Source organism: Sceloporus occidentalis, unplaced genomic scaffold, assembly GCF_023333645.1.
Source record: "Sceloporus occidentalis isolate IW3139 unplaced genomic scaffold, rSceOcc1.0.p SCAF_3, whole genome shotgun sequence".
Classification (NCBI taxonomy): domain Eukaryota; kingdom Metazoa; phylum Chordata; class Lepidosauria; order Squamata; family Phrynosomatidae; genus Sceloporus; species Sceloporus occidentalis.
In genome coordinates, this window is record NW_028316983.1 from 202,598,460 (window position 1) to 202,615,276 (window position 16,817).

General features: G+C 37.4%; 1 protein-coding gene across 1 annotated transcript in view; it reads left to right on the top strand.

The window, feature by feature from the left end:
• The window catches only part of CHD7 (chromodomain helicase DNA binding protein 7), a 209,962-nt gene that overhangs the window by 173,005 nt on the left and 20,140 nt on the right, over positions 1–16,817 (top strand). Inside the window, exons 17-29 of the mRNA XM_089517366.1 lie at positions 600–810; positions 1,517–1,712; positions 1,916–2,083; positions 2,872–3,051; positions 4,667–4,777; positions 4,885–5,090; positions 6,200–6,399; positions 9,263–9,422; positions 13,781–13,870; positions 14,295–14,398; positions 15,664–15,793; positions 16,090–16,162; positions 16,372–16,423. Of these exons, the coding sequence (XP_089373492.1) occupies positions 600–810; positions 1,517–1,712; positions 1,916–2,083; positions 2,872–3,051; positions 4,667–4,777; positions 4,885–5,090; positions 6,200–6,399; positions 9,263–9,422; positions 13,781–13,870; positions 14,295–14,398; positions 15,664–15,793; positions 16,090–16,162; positions 16,372–16,423 (1,881 nt within the window). The remainder of the gene's footprint in view (positions 1–599; positions 811–1,516; positions 1,713–1,915; positions 2,084–2,871; positions 3,052–4,666; positions 4,778–4,884; positions 5,091–6,199; positions 6,400–9,262; positions 9,423–13,780; positions 13,871–14,294; positions 14,399–15,663; positions 15,794–16,089; positions 16,163–16,371; positions 16,424–16,817) is intronic.

The following is a 16,817-nucleotide window of genomic DNA, read 5'->3' on the forward strand; positions in this document are numbered from 1 at the left end:
AGAAAAAGCTAAGGATTCATGGGTTGTTCTCTCTGTGTTGCTCTCAGTTTCTTACACTGTGACTAAAATAATTTCTCAAGGGGATATACTTAGTGCCATAGTGAGCATAGTATTCATCTTGTTTCATGACAATCACTGTGTTTTATAAGTTAAGGCCATTCACATTATGTATATTTTGTCAAAATGCATGTACTTCAGTGATCTATAACTGTTGTACTTGGACTATGATCAGTAATATATTTCAAAGATTTTTTAGGAATTGGTTTTGCCATTGCATCTTCCCACCTAACTATAGGAGATAGTCTTTATGTCCTTAATTTACTAATTAATTACTCCATCAAGCTCTGCTCCCTAATTTGTTATGACTTCTGGCTTGGCACCTCTGTGTTGTTGTGAAACTTGTTTGCTGGAAGCTTTGCTTTTATTGTTTGTTTGTACTTCAGTGTTTTCTGTGTTATTTTTAGTTAACCAAATGCAGCTATGTAAATATTTCTTCAGATATAAAACTCTTAGACATTGTACGGGGAATTGGAGGCAAAATCATAGTTTTATTAATAAAACCTTTAGAGTATTCACATATTGCTGTCCAATCTCTGCAGGTGCTGAAGAGAAAATTTTGGAAGAGTTTAAAGAAACACACAATCCTGACTCTCCAGATTTTCAGCTCCAGGCAATGATCCAGGCTGCTGGCAAGCTTGTACTGATTGACAAGTTGCTGCCAAAACTGAAGGCTGGTGGCCACAGGGTGCTTATCTTTTCCCAGATGGTGCGCTGCTTGGACATACTGGAAGACTACCTCATTCAAAGACGGTGAGAACAATATAATCCAGTTCAAGGAAATAGCAGTTATTCAACATGCAATCAAGTATTTAGCCTGAGTTGCAAAGAGAGGAAACAATGAAACCACAGGAACTTAACATTATGAATTGAAAAAATGGTACTTGCATAAATATAGCAATAATTGTACTGTTAATTGTAACCTTTTCCTCAACAGATCACTTTTTCATTTATGGTTGGATTTGGCAGCTTTTTCATAAAGAGTACACATTTTGAATAAGATTAAAACTTGTTCTCTACCAGGATGAAGGCACACACTACAAGCAAAAGTTACTTGCTAATAGCCACAATGATTCAAAATTTTATCTGCCCTTATAATTCTGTTGAATCTGTAATAAACGTCATCTTTTTAATATTGGTTAAAATATCACAGCAAAGTAAAACCAGTTAGTACTGTAACTTCAAATACTTGTTAATTTTGGAAGTGCAGTGTCTTCTGCATGGGATTTTAACATAAATTCGAAAACAAGGAAAAAAATCTGCTAATAGCAGAAAATAGGAGTAAGTATTTCTGTGTAATTTCCTGCTTCTCTGTACTTGATCCTCTTTACTGTCTCCCACTCATGTAATTGTGTATGTATATTTGCAGGATATAGAATTTTGATTTTGTTCTTCAGTTCTTAACATAGTATCTCATTACTGTTAGGTTCTTTTTTGTAATACTGCTTTGTTTTCCCAGGTATCCTTATGAACGAATTGATGGCAGAGTAAGAGGAAATCTTCGTCAAGCAGCTATTGATAGATTTTCCAGACCTGATTCTGACAGATTTGTGTTTCTACTGTGTACAAGAGCGGGTGGTTTGGGAATAAATCTTACTGCTGCTGATACGTGTATTATATTTGATTCAGATTGGAACCCTCAAAACGATCTTCAGGTAATATTGTAAGAGGCAGTTGTCAAACCTTCTAGTACTGTGCAAAGAGAATGCTCTCTTGAGTAATCTGCTGGATTTAAAATGTGCATACATACATTCCAGTTTTTTAATTTAATCTAAAAATTGTACTAAGGGGCATGCATGTACTACTTCCTTATTTTATTGTGTTGCACGAACTGAAAGCCTCTTTCATAATTTTTCAGGCTCAGGCCCGATGCCATAGAATAGGGCAAAGCAAATCAGTGAAAATCTACAGGTTAATTACAAGGAATTCTTATGAAAGAGAAATGTTTGACAAAGCAAGCTTAAAGCTTGGCCTTGATAAAGCAGTATTGCAGTCCATGAGCGGAAGAGAGAATGCTACAAATGGGGTAAGAGTATAAATTTATCTCTTTGGTTTTTCAGGAAAAGGTTCTTGCTTTCCATATGTTCCAGATCCACTTTAAAAGAATTTGGTTTTATAACTGATGTACTAATTGAACCAAATGCATCTTTTTCTGAATGGTGCAGAGGAGCAATCAGCTTTACAGATGGGTACTAGTCTCCATGCCAGCTCACATGGTAGGATTTTTGCCCAACTGTAAAGTGGCTTGCTCCACCCAAATGAATCATGGTAAATAACTAATCTCTCCTTTTGGTGAATGGGCATGTTTTTAAAAATAAAAATAGTAGCCACCGGGGAAGTGGGATTGGTTGTTTTCAGAATTAATGAAGGCATAGAGATTTACTGGTAAGTTTTTTGTCCCCAGATGCAGTCCTAATAAAAATTGTTCCTCCAAAACTTCTATTTGGGTTGAGAGAAGAGCAGCTGAGGAAAGGCTTAAACTTGCCCCTCACCTGACCTGTTTGCATTTTTTAAAAATGGAATTAAATATAGATACATTTAACAACATAAACCTGCTTGATACTATGGTGGCACCTTGCTATAGGATGATGATCTTTATTTTTGAGAAAAAAGAAATATTTTTATTAAACTGTTTTTTTCCCCGTCCAATATGGGATAGTTAGAAGTAGTTAAGTGTATATTGTCTTAAGGCTCAAAACTGTTGTTTATACAAATTAGACTAGCTGAGGTATTAAGAAACACTATTTTTTTCCTATACTGCATTACAAATAATGTAAAGTTTTAAAAAGGCATCTCCACCTCTCTAAATCACAGGTACAGCAGCTTTCTAAAAAAGAAATAGAAGATCTTTTGAGAAAAGGAGCTTATGGTGCTTTAATGGATGAAGAGGATGAAGGGTCCAAATTCTGTGAAGAGGATATAGATCAAATTCTTTTGAGGCGAACACACACAATCACTATTGAGTCTGAGGGCAAAGGATCTACATTTGCAAAGGTGAACATTTAAATTGTTCTGGTCTGATGATTGTCTGGTAAAAATGGATATTAATATGAATTATCTTTCCTATGAATATATCAGTTTGTTAATATGACCCTAACCCAGTATGCAAGCAGAATTTGAGTTCTTATTGTAAAACTGAATCCAGAATCCAGAACCCACCTAAATCCTCCATAAGTGCAGGTTGCCACAAATGCAACCTCACTTTTGAAATCTGTTAACTCTATAAAAGACTGACAAGAATACAGATAGTACTGTCTATTTACATATTTAACCAAAATTACTGTGTCCCACAAACTGGGAATGTATCTGAAATCTGTGTTGTTTGCAGTCTCTGTATTAGGAAAGTTCTATGTGCTGCTCAAGACAGTAGTGATTTATTTTTCTTCAGAGGCTTTCAGCAGCCTTCCTGAACCTAACGCCATTGACCATGTCTTGTAAATATGATAGAAGCTGGAGTCTAGCACATTGTCAGGACATCAGGTTGGAAAGATATATAGAACAAAAGAAGTTACCTTCCTGTTTGTGCCTTGAAATACACTGTTCACTTGTTTCATACTTTAACTTGGAGTAGAGTATGCTTTCTGTTCCAAGTGACAGTTTCATATTTTAAGAAGAAATGTGTATATCTATGACACAGACATTTAACTACAGATATACCTCTCTTAATGAAGTAGATGTGTTCCTGGACATTACTTCTTTAACAGAATATAACTGGAGTAGTTGAACATGTTTCAGTAAACTTTTTATCCAATATCAGCAGTATCCACATGTGAAATGAAACAACCAGGCTAGGCAATCCTTCCATAAGTACAAAAGAATGTTTTGAAGCTTCTAGAAATAAATAAAGAGACCACTTGAAGCTTTTTCCACAAGGTATCCAGGGATGACTTTTTCTCACACCTACCTCCACTCTTATGATTTCCATTTTGGTGGCCAGAGTTATACTTAAAAAAAGAAAGAAAAAGATGGTGGGTGAGCAGGCTTATCTGCTTTCCTGATGTTTTTTTTCTTCCTGTTTTGCTATTCCAACAGGGTCAGTAAGGGATTCTAGAAACAGCTGCTCTTTACTCTGTCTGTTGTGGACAGGTATACATGGATACAGTGGGATCAGCTACAGTACAATTCCCCTCTTTCCCACCTCGAATTATGTTGCATTGCTTATTGCAGACCCATTGTTGCAACCTGACTCCAAAAGTCTCCAGCTCTCCTTCACCATTCTCCCCATGCTGAAGGTGCTAAAAAAACTTTCAGCTAGACAGAGGACAAGAAAGAAGAGAGCAGTTGGGCAGGCATGAAAAGAATTTGTAAAGGAGCTTCTTTGTCATGGGCTTCATTAACTGAAACATGCCTGTGTTGTATTTGCTCTTGTCAGTCAGTTTGTCTATCTTTAGATCGCTATTCTCCTGAAGCATAGCTTCCTGCTAAATCACAAATGTGTGATATGATCATTGCTTTACTTGAAAACTTGGTTCCATATGATGTAGAGTTACAATTCCTTTACCTTTTTTGTTTTGCCATAAACTTTAAAAGCAAGGTGAATAAATGTATATACAATTGTTTTCACTGTGTTAAGACATTAGGATGTTTATTCAATGTGCATTTGTTTTAGGCTAGTTTCGTTGCATCTGGAAACAGAACAGATATTTCCTTGGATGATCCTAACTTCTGGCAAAAGTGGGCAAAAAAAGCTGAACTTGATATTGATGCCTTAAATGGAAGGGTGAGACATTTAAAAGTATTCATTGTTATCAGTCAAATATGGGATGATTATTACTGTTTTTTAAAAAAACAACAACACTGAAACCCTCATTTGATTCTTTATTGTAGAACAATCTAGTTATTGATACACCAAGAGTGAGAAAGCAAACTAGACTATACAGTGCAGTAAAAGAAGATGAACTGATGGAATTTTCAGATCTGGAAAGTGATTCTGAAGAAAAACCCAATATAAAACCCCGTAGGCCCCAGGACAAATCTCAGGGTTATGCACGCAGTGAATGCTTTAGAGTGGAAAAAAATCTGTTAGTTTATGGGTAAGTACTGTAAAATACACCTGAAACTCATCCTATTTATATATATATAATAATATATAGTTTTAGCCTATATTCCTAAAAATTCCTATGCATACACATGATAGTAGTTTTAGTAGTTTATTATAGTTTTAGTCTATAGTTTTAGTCTAGCATAGCATATACAGATGCATTGAATCAAAGCCCATGTATGTTGGCAGTTAATATTTCTTGGAATACATCAACTATCCTTGTCATCACATACAATATACTTTAGCATGTATGCCATGTACTAAACTACAGTCCCTTTTTTTTTTACAATTTACAGAATAAACTCATATGTATCTAATCATATCTTGTCATTATGATTGTTAGATTAAATTATACAGGTGATTCAACATGCAGTTAAACAGTTGCTTCCTAATCATCTAGTGTGAAAGCTTGCATTTATAAAATTGAACCCCGGATTGCCAAAATGTTTAACATTTTTGTTTTGTTGCTACTCGTATTTCCAAAGTCTAGTAACCATTAAAAAAACTGCTACAAATAGTGATCTTTGGGGGGAAATGAACAGGTAGTCAAAAGTATTAGTTTTAGTGGTTCGGCATAATTTGTTCAACGGTTAATTCCTGTCTCAGTTAAATTGTCAAAGTTAAATAATACGCTAAATGACTTATCGCCTTGAAGTTAACCAAGCTCCCTTACTGAACTACCATTAAGATGATATTAAGAGCCTCTGTCTAAACTTAGCTTCTTTAAAGTTGTGTACAATTATTACAAATAAAGGATTACAGGATCAAACAGACCAACCTAAAAATCTCAAGAGTCTAGAAACTGTTATGAGGTAGAATTTCCTTTTCAGAGCCTATGAGAACCATTAGCATTAAACACGTGTCTTTTATTATTTCCAATATAGTTAAATACTGCTTTTATGAGCAGTGAACCTGCTGCCAGCTTAATAAAATAAATATTCTTAACTCTTTGGAAGCACAAACTGAATTTCCTGATGTGGCATATAAAGTACAGAACATGTTTAGCCTATCACAAGATTCCAAGTCTACCTGGTGCTCGGGAGACGATGTCAAAATGAAAAATCCAGTTCTATATATGTATGCTTTTTATTTTTCTTGTAGTTGGGGACGGTGGACTGATATCCTTACACATGGGCGCTATAAACGTCAGCTAACAGAACAAGATGTAGAAACCATCTGCCGGACTATCCTTGTGTATTGTCTCAATCATTACAAAGGAGATGAAAACATCAAGAGTTTTATCTGGGATCTGATCACTCCAACTGCAGATGGACAGACACGAGCCTTAGTTAACCATTCTGGTGTGTATCCATATATTGTATTTTCCTATCAGATTCTGCAGCAATTGGCACTCTATTGTTTGAAAGTCACAGGGAATTATAGGCCTATACCTTGCTATGTGGCATCTTGAAATAACTTAGTATTGTTTATCTTTGATAAGCAAGAAATAAAGCTTACTCTTTCTCATCCTGAATTAAATATATTAGCACTTTCCTGTGACACTTTTCTGTATAAGATGACTTTCCAATCAACCATTGCCTAAATTCAGTTATTAGTCACAATTGGAGTAAGCCTGTTGAATCAGTGAAAATTTGGTTATTCCACTTATTCACTGGTTCTACTTTAATTGAGGCTAAAAATGTGCTTACAAATATTTCTATAAACTATACCTATACAAAATTTATGAAAATGGAGATTGATAGTAAAATCTCAGTAAATGACATTCATTAATAGTATAATCTAGGTAAATGACATCCAAGTCAGACTGTTAGCCCAATTGCAGATTGGGTCTCCTTTATTCAGAATTCCGAAATCTGAAATACTATATATACTCATGTATAGAAATTATAGTCCAAAAATTGACCCCAAAAACAGGAGTTGACTTATCCATGGGTCAGTGTTAGTACTGTACTTTAACTCTTATTTTTAAAAATGGAACCATGCACTGGTGAAAGGCAAAGTATAATCTGTCCTGGAAGCACTGACCTTCCTCTGTTCTCTCATCCATCCAACTTTTAGGATGAGTACAAACAGTTATGCCTTCTGGAATTTTGTAAGTTCTTTGGCATTGTTTTCCTTTGCTTCATCCTTTAGATCCTTTGTTACATGGCCCTAAGTTTTACCTTTATCCAAGGGTCATATCAAAATCCATAATTTTGGCCCCAAAACTTGCCCTTGACTCATACATGAGGTCGACTTATAGTCGAGTATATACAACACAGTGCACCCTTGGCTTATGTGGGGGATACATTCCCCCTCCCCCTGCATAAGCCAAATACCGTGTATGCTCAATCCCCATTCAAGTGAATGGGGCTCGTGCATGTGGTGGCATGGTGGTGCACATGCGCCGCCCCTTCTATCCCATGCGTTCCCGCGCAGCTTTGTATATATGCTCAAAGTTGTGTATAGTGCGCCCATGTTATATGCGGGTGCACTGTACTCCAAAATTGTCCATGGGGGTGGCTGAGATAGTGACACCTTTGCTTTGGGATGCTTCAGTGTAAATCATTTTTGTTTCATGCACAAAAATATTTTAAAATACAATATTGTGTATAAAATCACCTTTAGGCTATGTGTGTAAGTTGAATATGAAACAAATGATTTTTATGTTTAGATTTGTCTCCCATATCGAAGATATCTCATTATGTACATGCAAATGCTCCAAAATTTGAAAAAAACAGTGAAATCCAAAACACTGGTGATTCCAAGCATTTCAGATAAGAAAGACTCAACCTGTATCTTAGTCAACACAAATTATTGAATATGCAGAGAAATGTCACATGCTTCTCATCTCCAACCCTTTTAAATTAAGACACTTGGTTTCTTCTTCATGATCTGTGTTGCTCTGGGCCTAATGTTTTCACAAAGCTTTATTCAGAACATTCTAGAGCAGAACAGCTTTTGGCAGAAATCCTGTTCCTGTTCCATAAGCAGGGATGCTCCAGTGCTGCAGATGTACTCTACATTCAGTTCCAGATTTGGATAGAACAGATTTATTGAAAACGATTTTAAGCTCCCTTAATTTCAGTGGGTTTGCTATAAGCATGACTAAATTTCTACATACTGTAATTTTATTGTATTTTGTTTTTACTTTTGTATGATAAATACTTTTTTTAGCAAAAGGAAGTATCATAGCTGCATTTTGCTTGGATGTGGAAAACAGAATCTTTGTGTGCATGCACACACATGGGTATAAAATTTGTTAAATTGCAAGTGACTATGTCAGCCCAGTCTACTCCACAGAGTTGTTACTTTGCTTTAAGCTCCTTGGAGGAATGGTGAAATGCAAACATCTGGCATGATCCAACCAAACTTAAATAACTTCTAAATCCCACTGAGTTTAAACACATGTTTAACTCCTCATATTGAAGTCAGTGAGGCTTTAAACACTTTCTTGAGTATATCACATATATTATATTGACTTTTTTCCATTTTTTAAATACAAAATAGTGTAGCAAGGTAGCAAAAACTTACATGTAGAAATTGAGCTTCCTCTAAAAACTGTGTTTTAGGAAACATTGTATGACTTGTGTGATTTTTCAAATTTTCTCAAATTGTTCTGCCATTTTACTGCTTTGCATAGGAAGACAATTATATGACACAATCCTAGACATGTATAGTCAGAAGTAGGGTGTAATGGAGCTTATTCTCAGCTAAGTGGGTAAAAGATTGCATCTATATGCTATGACTAGTATTCACAGGAGAGCAAACCACTATGTAAGACACTGAAGCCTTCCCTCTAACCATTGGGAATCTTTCTAGCAATGTTTCTGGCTTCTCAGATTTCACCAGGGTCTGAGGTACACCTTCAAGCATGCCTTTGCCACCATAGGAAGTAGAAATGTGCTACTTAAGAATGAAAGCTGAGATTCTTAGGAAGCCAGATTGTCAAGCCAGTATCGACATTCTGTGTTACTGTTTTGTTTTGTTAATGGGCATAATGTCCTGTGCCAGCAGCCTGATATACTCATTATGGGACATGATGTAATAGTCGATAAGACCTCACTTTCAGAAAGTCAACATGTGTATGCATTGCATATGGCAATAGTTTGTCAGGTAGTCAATGTTTAAAGAAGGGCTGTGTGGAAGCTGTGTGGAATCACAGGCAGATGTGATCAGTGTTAATGCTCCTTGCTGAAAATTCATGCATGGTGTATTTCTTAGGCTTGTCTGCTCCAGTGCCCAGGGGAAGAAAAGGCAAAAAAGTGAAAGCTCAGAGTTCACAGCCAGTGCTACAGAATGCTGACTGGCTAGCAAGCTGTAACCCAGATGCCTTGTTTCAGGAGGACAGCTATAAGAAACACCTCAAACATCACTGTAACAAGTAAGTTTCTTAACCCTGTTAAGGCAACAGTATAATCTTAGAATAGAACTAGAATGGCCTAGGTCACATAGATTACAGTGGTATTACTGTGGTAACTTGTGTATCCTCTTTAGCTCCAACATTCATCTAGATATTTGTCAACCAGTTTTATCTGAGTGTTTAATTTTAATCAGGCTTTTCTAGAACTGTTTTTATTGCTAAAGAAATTTTGATACTGTTGCAGATTTTTTTCACATTCCACAATGTCTGCATCCTTGGCCAAAGCTGTGTGTCAGTCCCAACTATAAATAATTTTCAGAGTCATATTGGGGACTTTATGAACAAAGCTGATCTACAAATCATACTAGATTCTGCATTCTAGTTGCACCTAAATTGCTATCCTTATAATAGTCTTCCCTGTATATCAGTATTCACAGGCTTTCTTGGTAGATTTATATGTATTCTGTAGAGGAAAGTCCCTCTTCCTTGGGTGTTGTTAGCACATTTGGCTTATCACCATGTTTTTTCTGCAGCAGTGGAATCTTAGAATAAAACTAGAATGGCTCTTGATGTCAGTATGTAAAAAAATGATTGCTGTGAATGCTTTGGAGTGGTACAGTTTATTGTTACTCAGTATGGTATTAATCTTGTCATACTATTCAAAGAAATTATTAAGCCATGTAACATTGTCCTGTGAATAGTCTTATGGGAAGAGAGCAGAAATAAACTGTAATCTTAAATATGTTTGTTTCAAATTTGACTGAAGTTTTGAAGGAAATATAGGTAAAATCAAGCTGAAAAGATTTTAAAAGTTGGGATTTTCATTTAAAATTCCCCAGCATTTTCATCAAAAAATGCATCTAGCAAAAAAGGTGTATAATTAAGAAACATTTATATAAAACTATGTGAGCCATCCTGTGTCTGTTCAAATGTCTGATTCCTACATTATGAAGTTTATTTAATAGGTGTCCTGATCATTTGTTGCATCGAGTATATAGACATCAGACATACAGATTAAAACCCCAATCTTGCTTTCTGAATCTAGTTTCTATTCCTGTAAGTAAAAGAATAGTGTTAAAGGTACCAGAATATTCCTTCAGAGTATTCTCCAGTCTTATTTTCAATCTCAAACCTAATCTATGCTGCTTAAACAAAGAACATCTGGAAGGTATATGGAAGTAAATTTTAATCCTAGTACATTGAAGAAAGGGGCAAAGGAAAATAGCCATCACTAATATTGTTTTGAAATGGTTCTGTTTTCCCTGCTTTCACTCTTTTCACAAGATTTAAATGTGCAGCATTGGTATTTATTATCACTGGCTATATCCAGAATCCATACAACTGCTAAATGAGAATGATGATGATAATGGAGTACTACTATGTAACATATAAAATGTTATGTAAAATATTAAGACAGTGCCCTGAATATTGCAATTTATTCCTACAGCCACTAGTGCCTTTTGAATATTATTTCCACATTTAACTTCCCATTAAAATCTGTGTGGAAACAGACTTCTGAAACTGAGTGTAGTTGCAAAACTAGTTGAAAACAAATAAAAATTCTGTTGAACACAAGCCTTAGGCATGGCTTATGCTGATCTTTGTATCCCAGTCATAGGGTTGCCATCCCTGAGGGCCTCCAAACCGGGAAAAATGTAGGACATGGTTTTAAAATGTAGGACCTTTTTTTTTTTTGTTTAATTCCCTTGCCAGGAAATTTTTAAAAAAGGTCCTACATTTTAAAACCTTGTCCAAGGCCTCCCTGGGGCCTGGGAGACAGCGTCCCCCAAGCCCCAGGGAAGGCTTGGAGGACGCCGCTTCCAAAGCCTCCCTGGGGCCTGGGAGACAGCGTCAAGGCAGTAGGCAGGCAGCCACCCACCTCAGCCTCCTCCTCTGCCTCTGCCTCCCGGGCTCAAGAAAGTGCCTAGCACAGAGGCGCGCCAGGCAGAGGAGGCAGTGGGTGGTTGCCTACCAGTGCCAGCTGCCCTGGCGCACGTGCAAGGAGCACCAAGCCAGGCAGGCACCTCTGCCTCCTCCTCCGCTTGGCACGGCCTGCAACGGAGGAGGAGGAGAAGGAGGTGTGCCTCCTGCGCGCGCCCGCACCCCCTCCCCACCTCCCTGCCACCCTCCCCTGCCTCCCCCCGCACACCGCCGCCTCCTTCACTTCCTCCACAAGGCCTGGAACGGAGGAGGAGGTGGGTGGCGCGGCCACGCAGGTAGGCAGGGGAAGGTGGGTTGGCACCGTGCAGGCCCAAAACTGGGGGCTGGGGGCCAAACCGTACCGGGACCGGGAAGGGCCCCCCAAAAACGGGTTTGTCACAGGGGCCGCCGGGTTATGGCATCCCTACCCAGTCACCATGTTTGTATGTGTATTTTTGGGGATATTCTGCTGAATAACAGATGTGGTGGTTTATATCTTACATTAGTTGCTTAGCTGACTCTGGAGCATTGTCTCCAGATACCTGGGTGAACTCCATTTTCTGAGTCTAGAAATCATAAGTAATTCAGAAGTTGTATAGAAGTGAGGAAAGCAGAAGTTGCAAGAGAGTCGCACCTGTTCTTTGCTTTCAGCTACTGTATGAGCAAAAGTCATGGATCATAGCTACTTCTGCTGAAAAAGAGGCTCCTTTTACTGTATGGCATGACCAACGAAGGCTAAGGTGGTGATGCACCCTTATTACATGTAATTTTTCATTGGGCTATTGGAGCTTGTAAAGATAAGATATTGGACTGACGCTGAGTGGGCCCATTTTGGGTTGGTTTTCCCCACTAAGCTACTCAAGGACCAGAATCTGTTCATGCAAATCCTGTATTTTTCTACCTTATTACATTGATTGGGGAAATTCTAGCCCATCAGACTGAAGAATTCTTCCAGTGCTAAATTATAGGACATTTCAGCTAAATTACAGGCTTTAGCAATAGCACTAAAGCCATGGGATATTCTCCCTTTGTGTGTGCTGAAAGTTAAAATATTTGGGAGAAGGCCTGAGATCTGTGCACTCTTCCCTGGGCAGCACCACACTCAGCTATCTGCTCCTAGTCAAAACACATTCTTGGAAAATGCCCTTAATTCATAGGAGATATCTGCTGAATAGGAAGTACATATTGGAAGGCACTGCAGACGGAACTGCTTCTGACATGGTTCAGCATCTTGAGTGAAATAACAGAACGCTTTGCATTAGTGTAGGATGCTTGAAAGTTCAGAAGCACTGCCTTACTTGGTACTTTTCACCCAGCAGGCACTTTCCAAAAACAAAACATCACCCAAGAGACCTCTGCAATATTACAGATGCCTCAGGGCTTCTTAGCATTGTGCCATGAGGAAAGGGCTGGAAGAGAAGCCCCAGGGACATGGCAGCAGGGCTCTGAGAGGAAAGTCTGAGAGTGCTGGAGGCCAAGCAGAAGGCAGCAGGACTGTTGGGCATCCCTCCCAGTTGGCCGGCATTGCTTTAAAGTGGGGAGGGGTGGGGCTTCATGTAACAATGGTAAGGGGCAGATGTGGTGCATATGCTGCCAGTGTGCCATCGCTGTTGAAAAGCCATGAGTACTTCAAGCAAAGTAGAATGTGTTTTTGCATGTATGTATTTAAAAACTTCCAAGTATCATTGTAAAGGAAAGAGAGCATGTGTTTAATTATATCAAGTTAATCTTTGATTGAGAACATAGAATAATAGCTTCTAAAAAGTTCTGGAGCATTTCAAAGGTATTCCACTGTTAGTCTGAACAAGGTTACTTCTTGATTAATCTAAAATAGTTGAAATAGTAAATTTGGTATAACTTTTTCTTCAAAAATCTTGTTTTTAGGAAACCGACTTTTTTCCATTCTCAGAAACAAAAACAAAACAAAAAAACTGTATAATCTTAACAAGCCTGACATTCCATATTGGAGGTTTATTGTAAGGTAGTAAAACCAGATTTTATATCTCGTTTATTCCTACAACTTCTGATGTGCTTCCAAAAATGGTATTAAGGCAGCAGCTGAGGAAATTTTATGAGATAATGAAGCAGAACAGTTACTGAAAGCCATCTGCTCAGTTGTTTACAAACTTGCTTCAATACTTCAGAGGCAGTGGTAGAGTACGTGTCTAAACTTCACAAGCTGCACTAGGTAGAACTAAATGAAATGCGCCTGGGTTGGGTTGAGCTCGATCCCTCTCTGTGCAGTCTAAGCGGTTGCCAGGCAGGCCTGTTGGAAGCCAGCAGAAAGCACCACACAGAGGTGATTATGTGCCACCATCTGTCACGCTTCAAGCCTACCATACAGCATGGCTAATCAGCCTTGGCAGGATGATGGATGAACAGCAGCAGCTGCCAAAAGCCACTGTTGGCAAACAGTCCTGAAGTTAAGAACTTTTTCCCCTCTCTGTTTTCCTCTTCAGGGTCCTGCTGCGTGTCCGCATGCTGTACTATCTGAGGCAAGAAGTTATAGGGGACCAAGCTGACAAGATCTTAGAGGGTGCTGACTCAAGGTTAGTGCATATTACGGTTTATTTGTTGCTTTATGGTTATGCAGTTTCTGAATGCTTATTTTTAATCAGAGGAATTTTAAAGTTTTCCATAGTTGTATAGCTCTCGAAACCATTCTCATTGCATGCTTTGAATATTTGATGAGAGTGTATCTGGATATAGATATAGGTAATAGGAATTTATCATGGAAAAAGGATCCACTCAACTATATTTACAAAAAAAATAAGATTTCATTTTTAATATAAGAGGTAGTGGGAAAGTTTATGAATAACATTAACAGATCTGTTGCTTTTGACCTAGTCAAGCATCTTAATTTTTGTGTGTTTTCAATTATGGTTCTTTGCCCTTCTGATGTTTAGTATGGAAACTTTTAAGTTTGATATCCAAGCTTCAAAAGTATTTTCAAATGTGTAATTCTTTTTATAGTGAGGTTGATATTTGGATTCCTGAACCATTTCATGCTGAAGTTCCTACAGAATGGTGGGATAAGGAAGCAGATAAATCTCTTTTAATTGGAGTGTTCAAACATGGTAAGTGATCTCTGTATTAAAACTTTATGTGTATACCAATATTCAGTCTCAATATTAACAAGTGTAATTCCAAAGAATTGTTGGCTTCTATCTCCTTTTTTCCTTCTGCAGTGAAAAAAAATCAGTTTGAGTTGTAAATATCAGATGCTGTTTTTAAATGTTTGCAGAACATTTCAGAAGAAAACATTACTTTCTTGGCTGTTAATAATACAGAACCATATTTGTTTAAATAATAGCCAAGTAGTATTATAGATCTCCATAAACTCTGCTTCCAGCACTGTTTCACTTGCTAACTCTGCCAGCCAGTGTCAAAGTGGACGGTGGGCTTAACCTCTGCTATTAATCTGTACAAGTGCCTCCTGGGCTTTGTTCCAAGCAATATTTCACAAATGTCAGTGCTGAGAACTCCCGGTTCCCTTGAGTGGGATGCAGCCTTGTTAACTTTGAAAGGCTGGGGATGCAGAGCTGGCATGATATATACAGTGCGCAATTCCTGATTATAATCCCAATTCTCTGGAGGTTGCAGAGGTATTCTCAGCAGCCCAGCCTGACTAAAGGGGAGAATGATGGCTTATAAAACCTTTCATGATTACAGTTTGGCTTGAGGCTCTACAGCAGTTAAGGACAGTGTGTTGTAGTACAAATCCTAATTGAATTGTGCTGTTCTGCCTATGTGCAGTAGCTCTGTTTTGTGGGCTCAGCTGAGGCAAGTCTAGTCTAAAAATCATTTCCCTGCCGTGCACTGTTGGGATCTGCCATTTCCCATCTATTCAACTTGGGCAGTAAGAAAAAGCAAACAGCATTTGGAAAACCATGGAAGGAACAGTGTCATCTTACTGACAGGCATCCCCTAAACTAAATAAGACAGATTCACTGGCCCTTATGTGTTTGCCCATGTATGCATTTCCAACCTAAAGTGCTGGTTTCAATAGTGCCAGTATTACTACTACTACTACTACTACTGAAAGGAATGGAGAATGTTACATATAGATGTTAAAGGGTGATGAGTGAGAAACTTTCTGTATGCCCTGAGCATGGATCCCCCCCCCCAATATTCTTGTCTTGATTTCTTTCTTGCCTGCTTGTGTATAAGCTGGAAATTTTCCATTTCATAGATTTTGTGTATGACACAATCTTCTGTATTACTTAAATTACTAAAAGGAATTCTAGAAATGTGGTTTAATCATTCTGCATTAGTATATAAGTACAATTCTTTCCACATTTGTAGGCCTTATATTTTATTTTATTTTTCTTTCTGGGCAAAGGCTATGAGAAGTACAATTCGATGAGAGCAGACTCTACTCTGTGTTTTCTGGAAAGGGTTGGTATGCCTGATGCCAAGGCCATAGCTGCTGAACGGAGAGGGACAGATATATTAACAGATGGCGGTGATGGGTAAGAAGGACATTATAAAAAATAATAAACTTTATAGTTTTATCATATACACTGCCCTGGTGTCATCTATTGTGTCACATTTGAGGATTTTGATGTTAACGTTTCATGCTAATATTTATGTTGAAGCAATTGAACAGATTAAATTTGGGACTATATATAATTAGAAAACAATACTTTTTTGTTTAGTTTAGTTTTGTATGATGATTTAGCATTGTTCCCATAGGATACCAGCTAATAACATTTGTTACTTAATTCTGTTTTCTCTCCCCCCCACTTCTGCATGCTGTTTCATATAGAGGTGATTTTGATAGAGAGGATGAAGATCCAGAATATAAACCTACCAGGACTCCATTCAAGGATGAAATTGATGTAAGAAGATTGACATGTCAATATATACTTTTTATGTATATGTAATATTTGAGTAATGAGAATTTAAAATATTAATGTATTGCAATATTATGATAAGGAAGGTTATTGTATAATAATGGAGCATTCCCAATTTTTCTTCCTTTGTCTTCTTAAAAGATCAATTATTGTAAAAATAAAAATGTTGACTTAGGTCTTTCATTTTTTCAAAGGAATTTGCAAACTCACCATCTGATAAGGAGGAGTCTATAGAGCTGCACACAAGTAAGATTTTTTTTTTAAAGTTTAGAAGGGAAAAGAGGTTCTTGCAAATAGTGTCTAATACTGATAGCTATATATTAGGGACCAACATTTTGTGGTTTTATACATAAAATGTGTTACATATTTTGTTGGCTTTATACCTTTCTGAAACTTGGTATTTCAACAAATTTTCACTTCATAAAGGTCTTCAGATTAATTGCATAGAGTGACTTGTGAGGTTGTAAAGCCCATGTTATTCATTTTAAAAAGGCAGTATTGTAAATGAACAATATTGTAGTTAAAAAAATAAAACAGACATGTATTTGGTATGAGCATTTTAATCCAAATCCTTTAATACATTTTAGTGTTAGCATTAACATTTAATATGAATGTTGCTCATGACAGTAAAGTGCTCTCT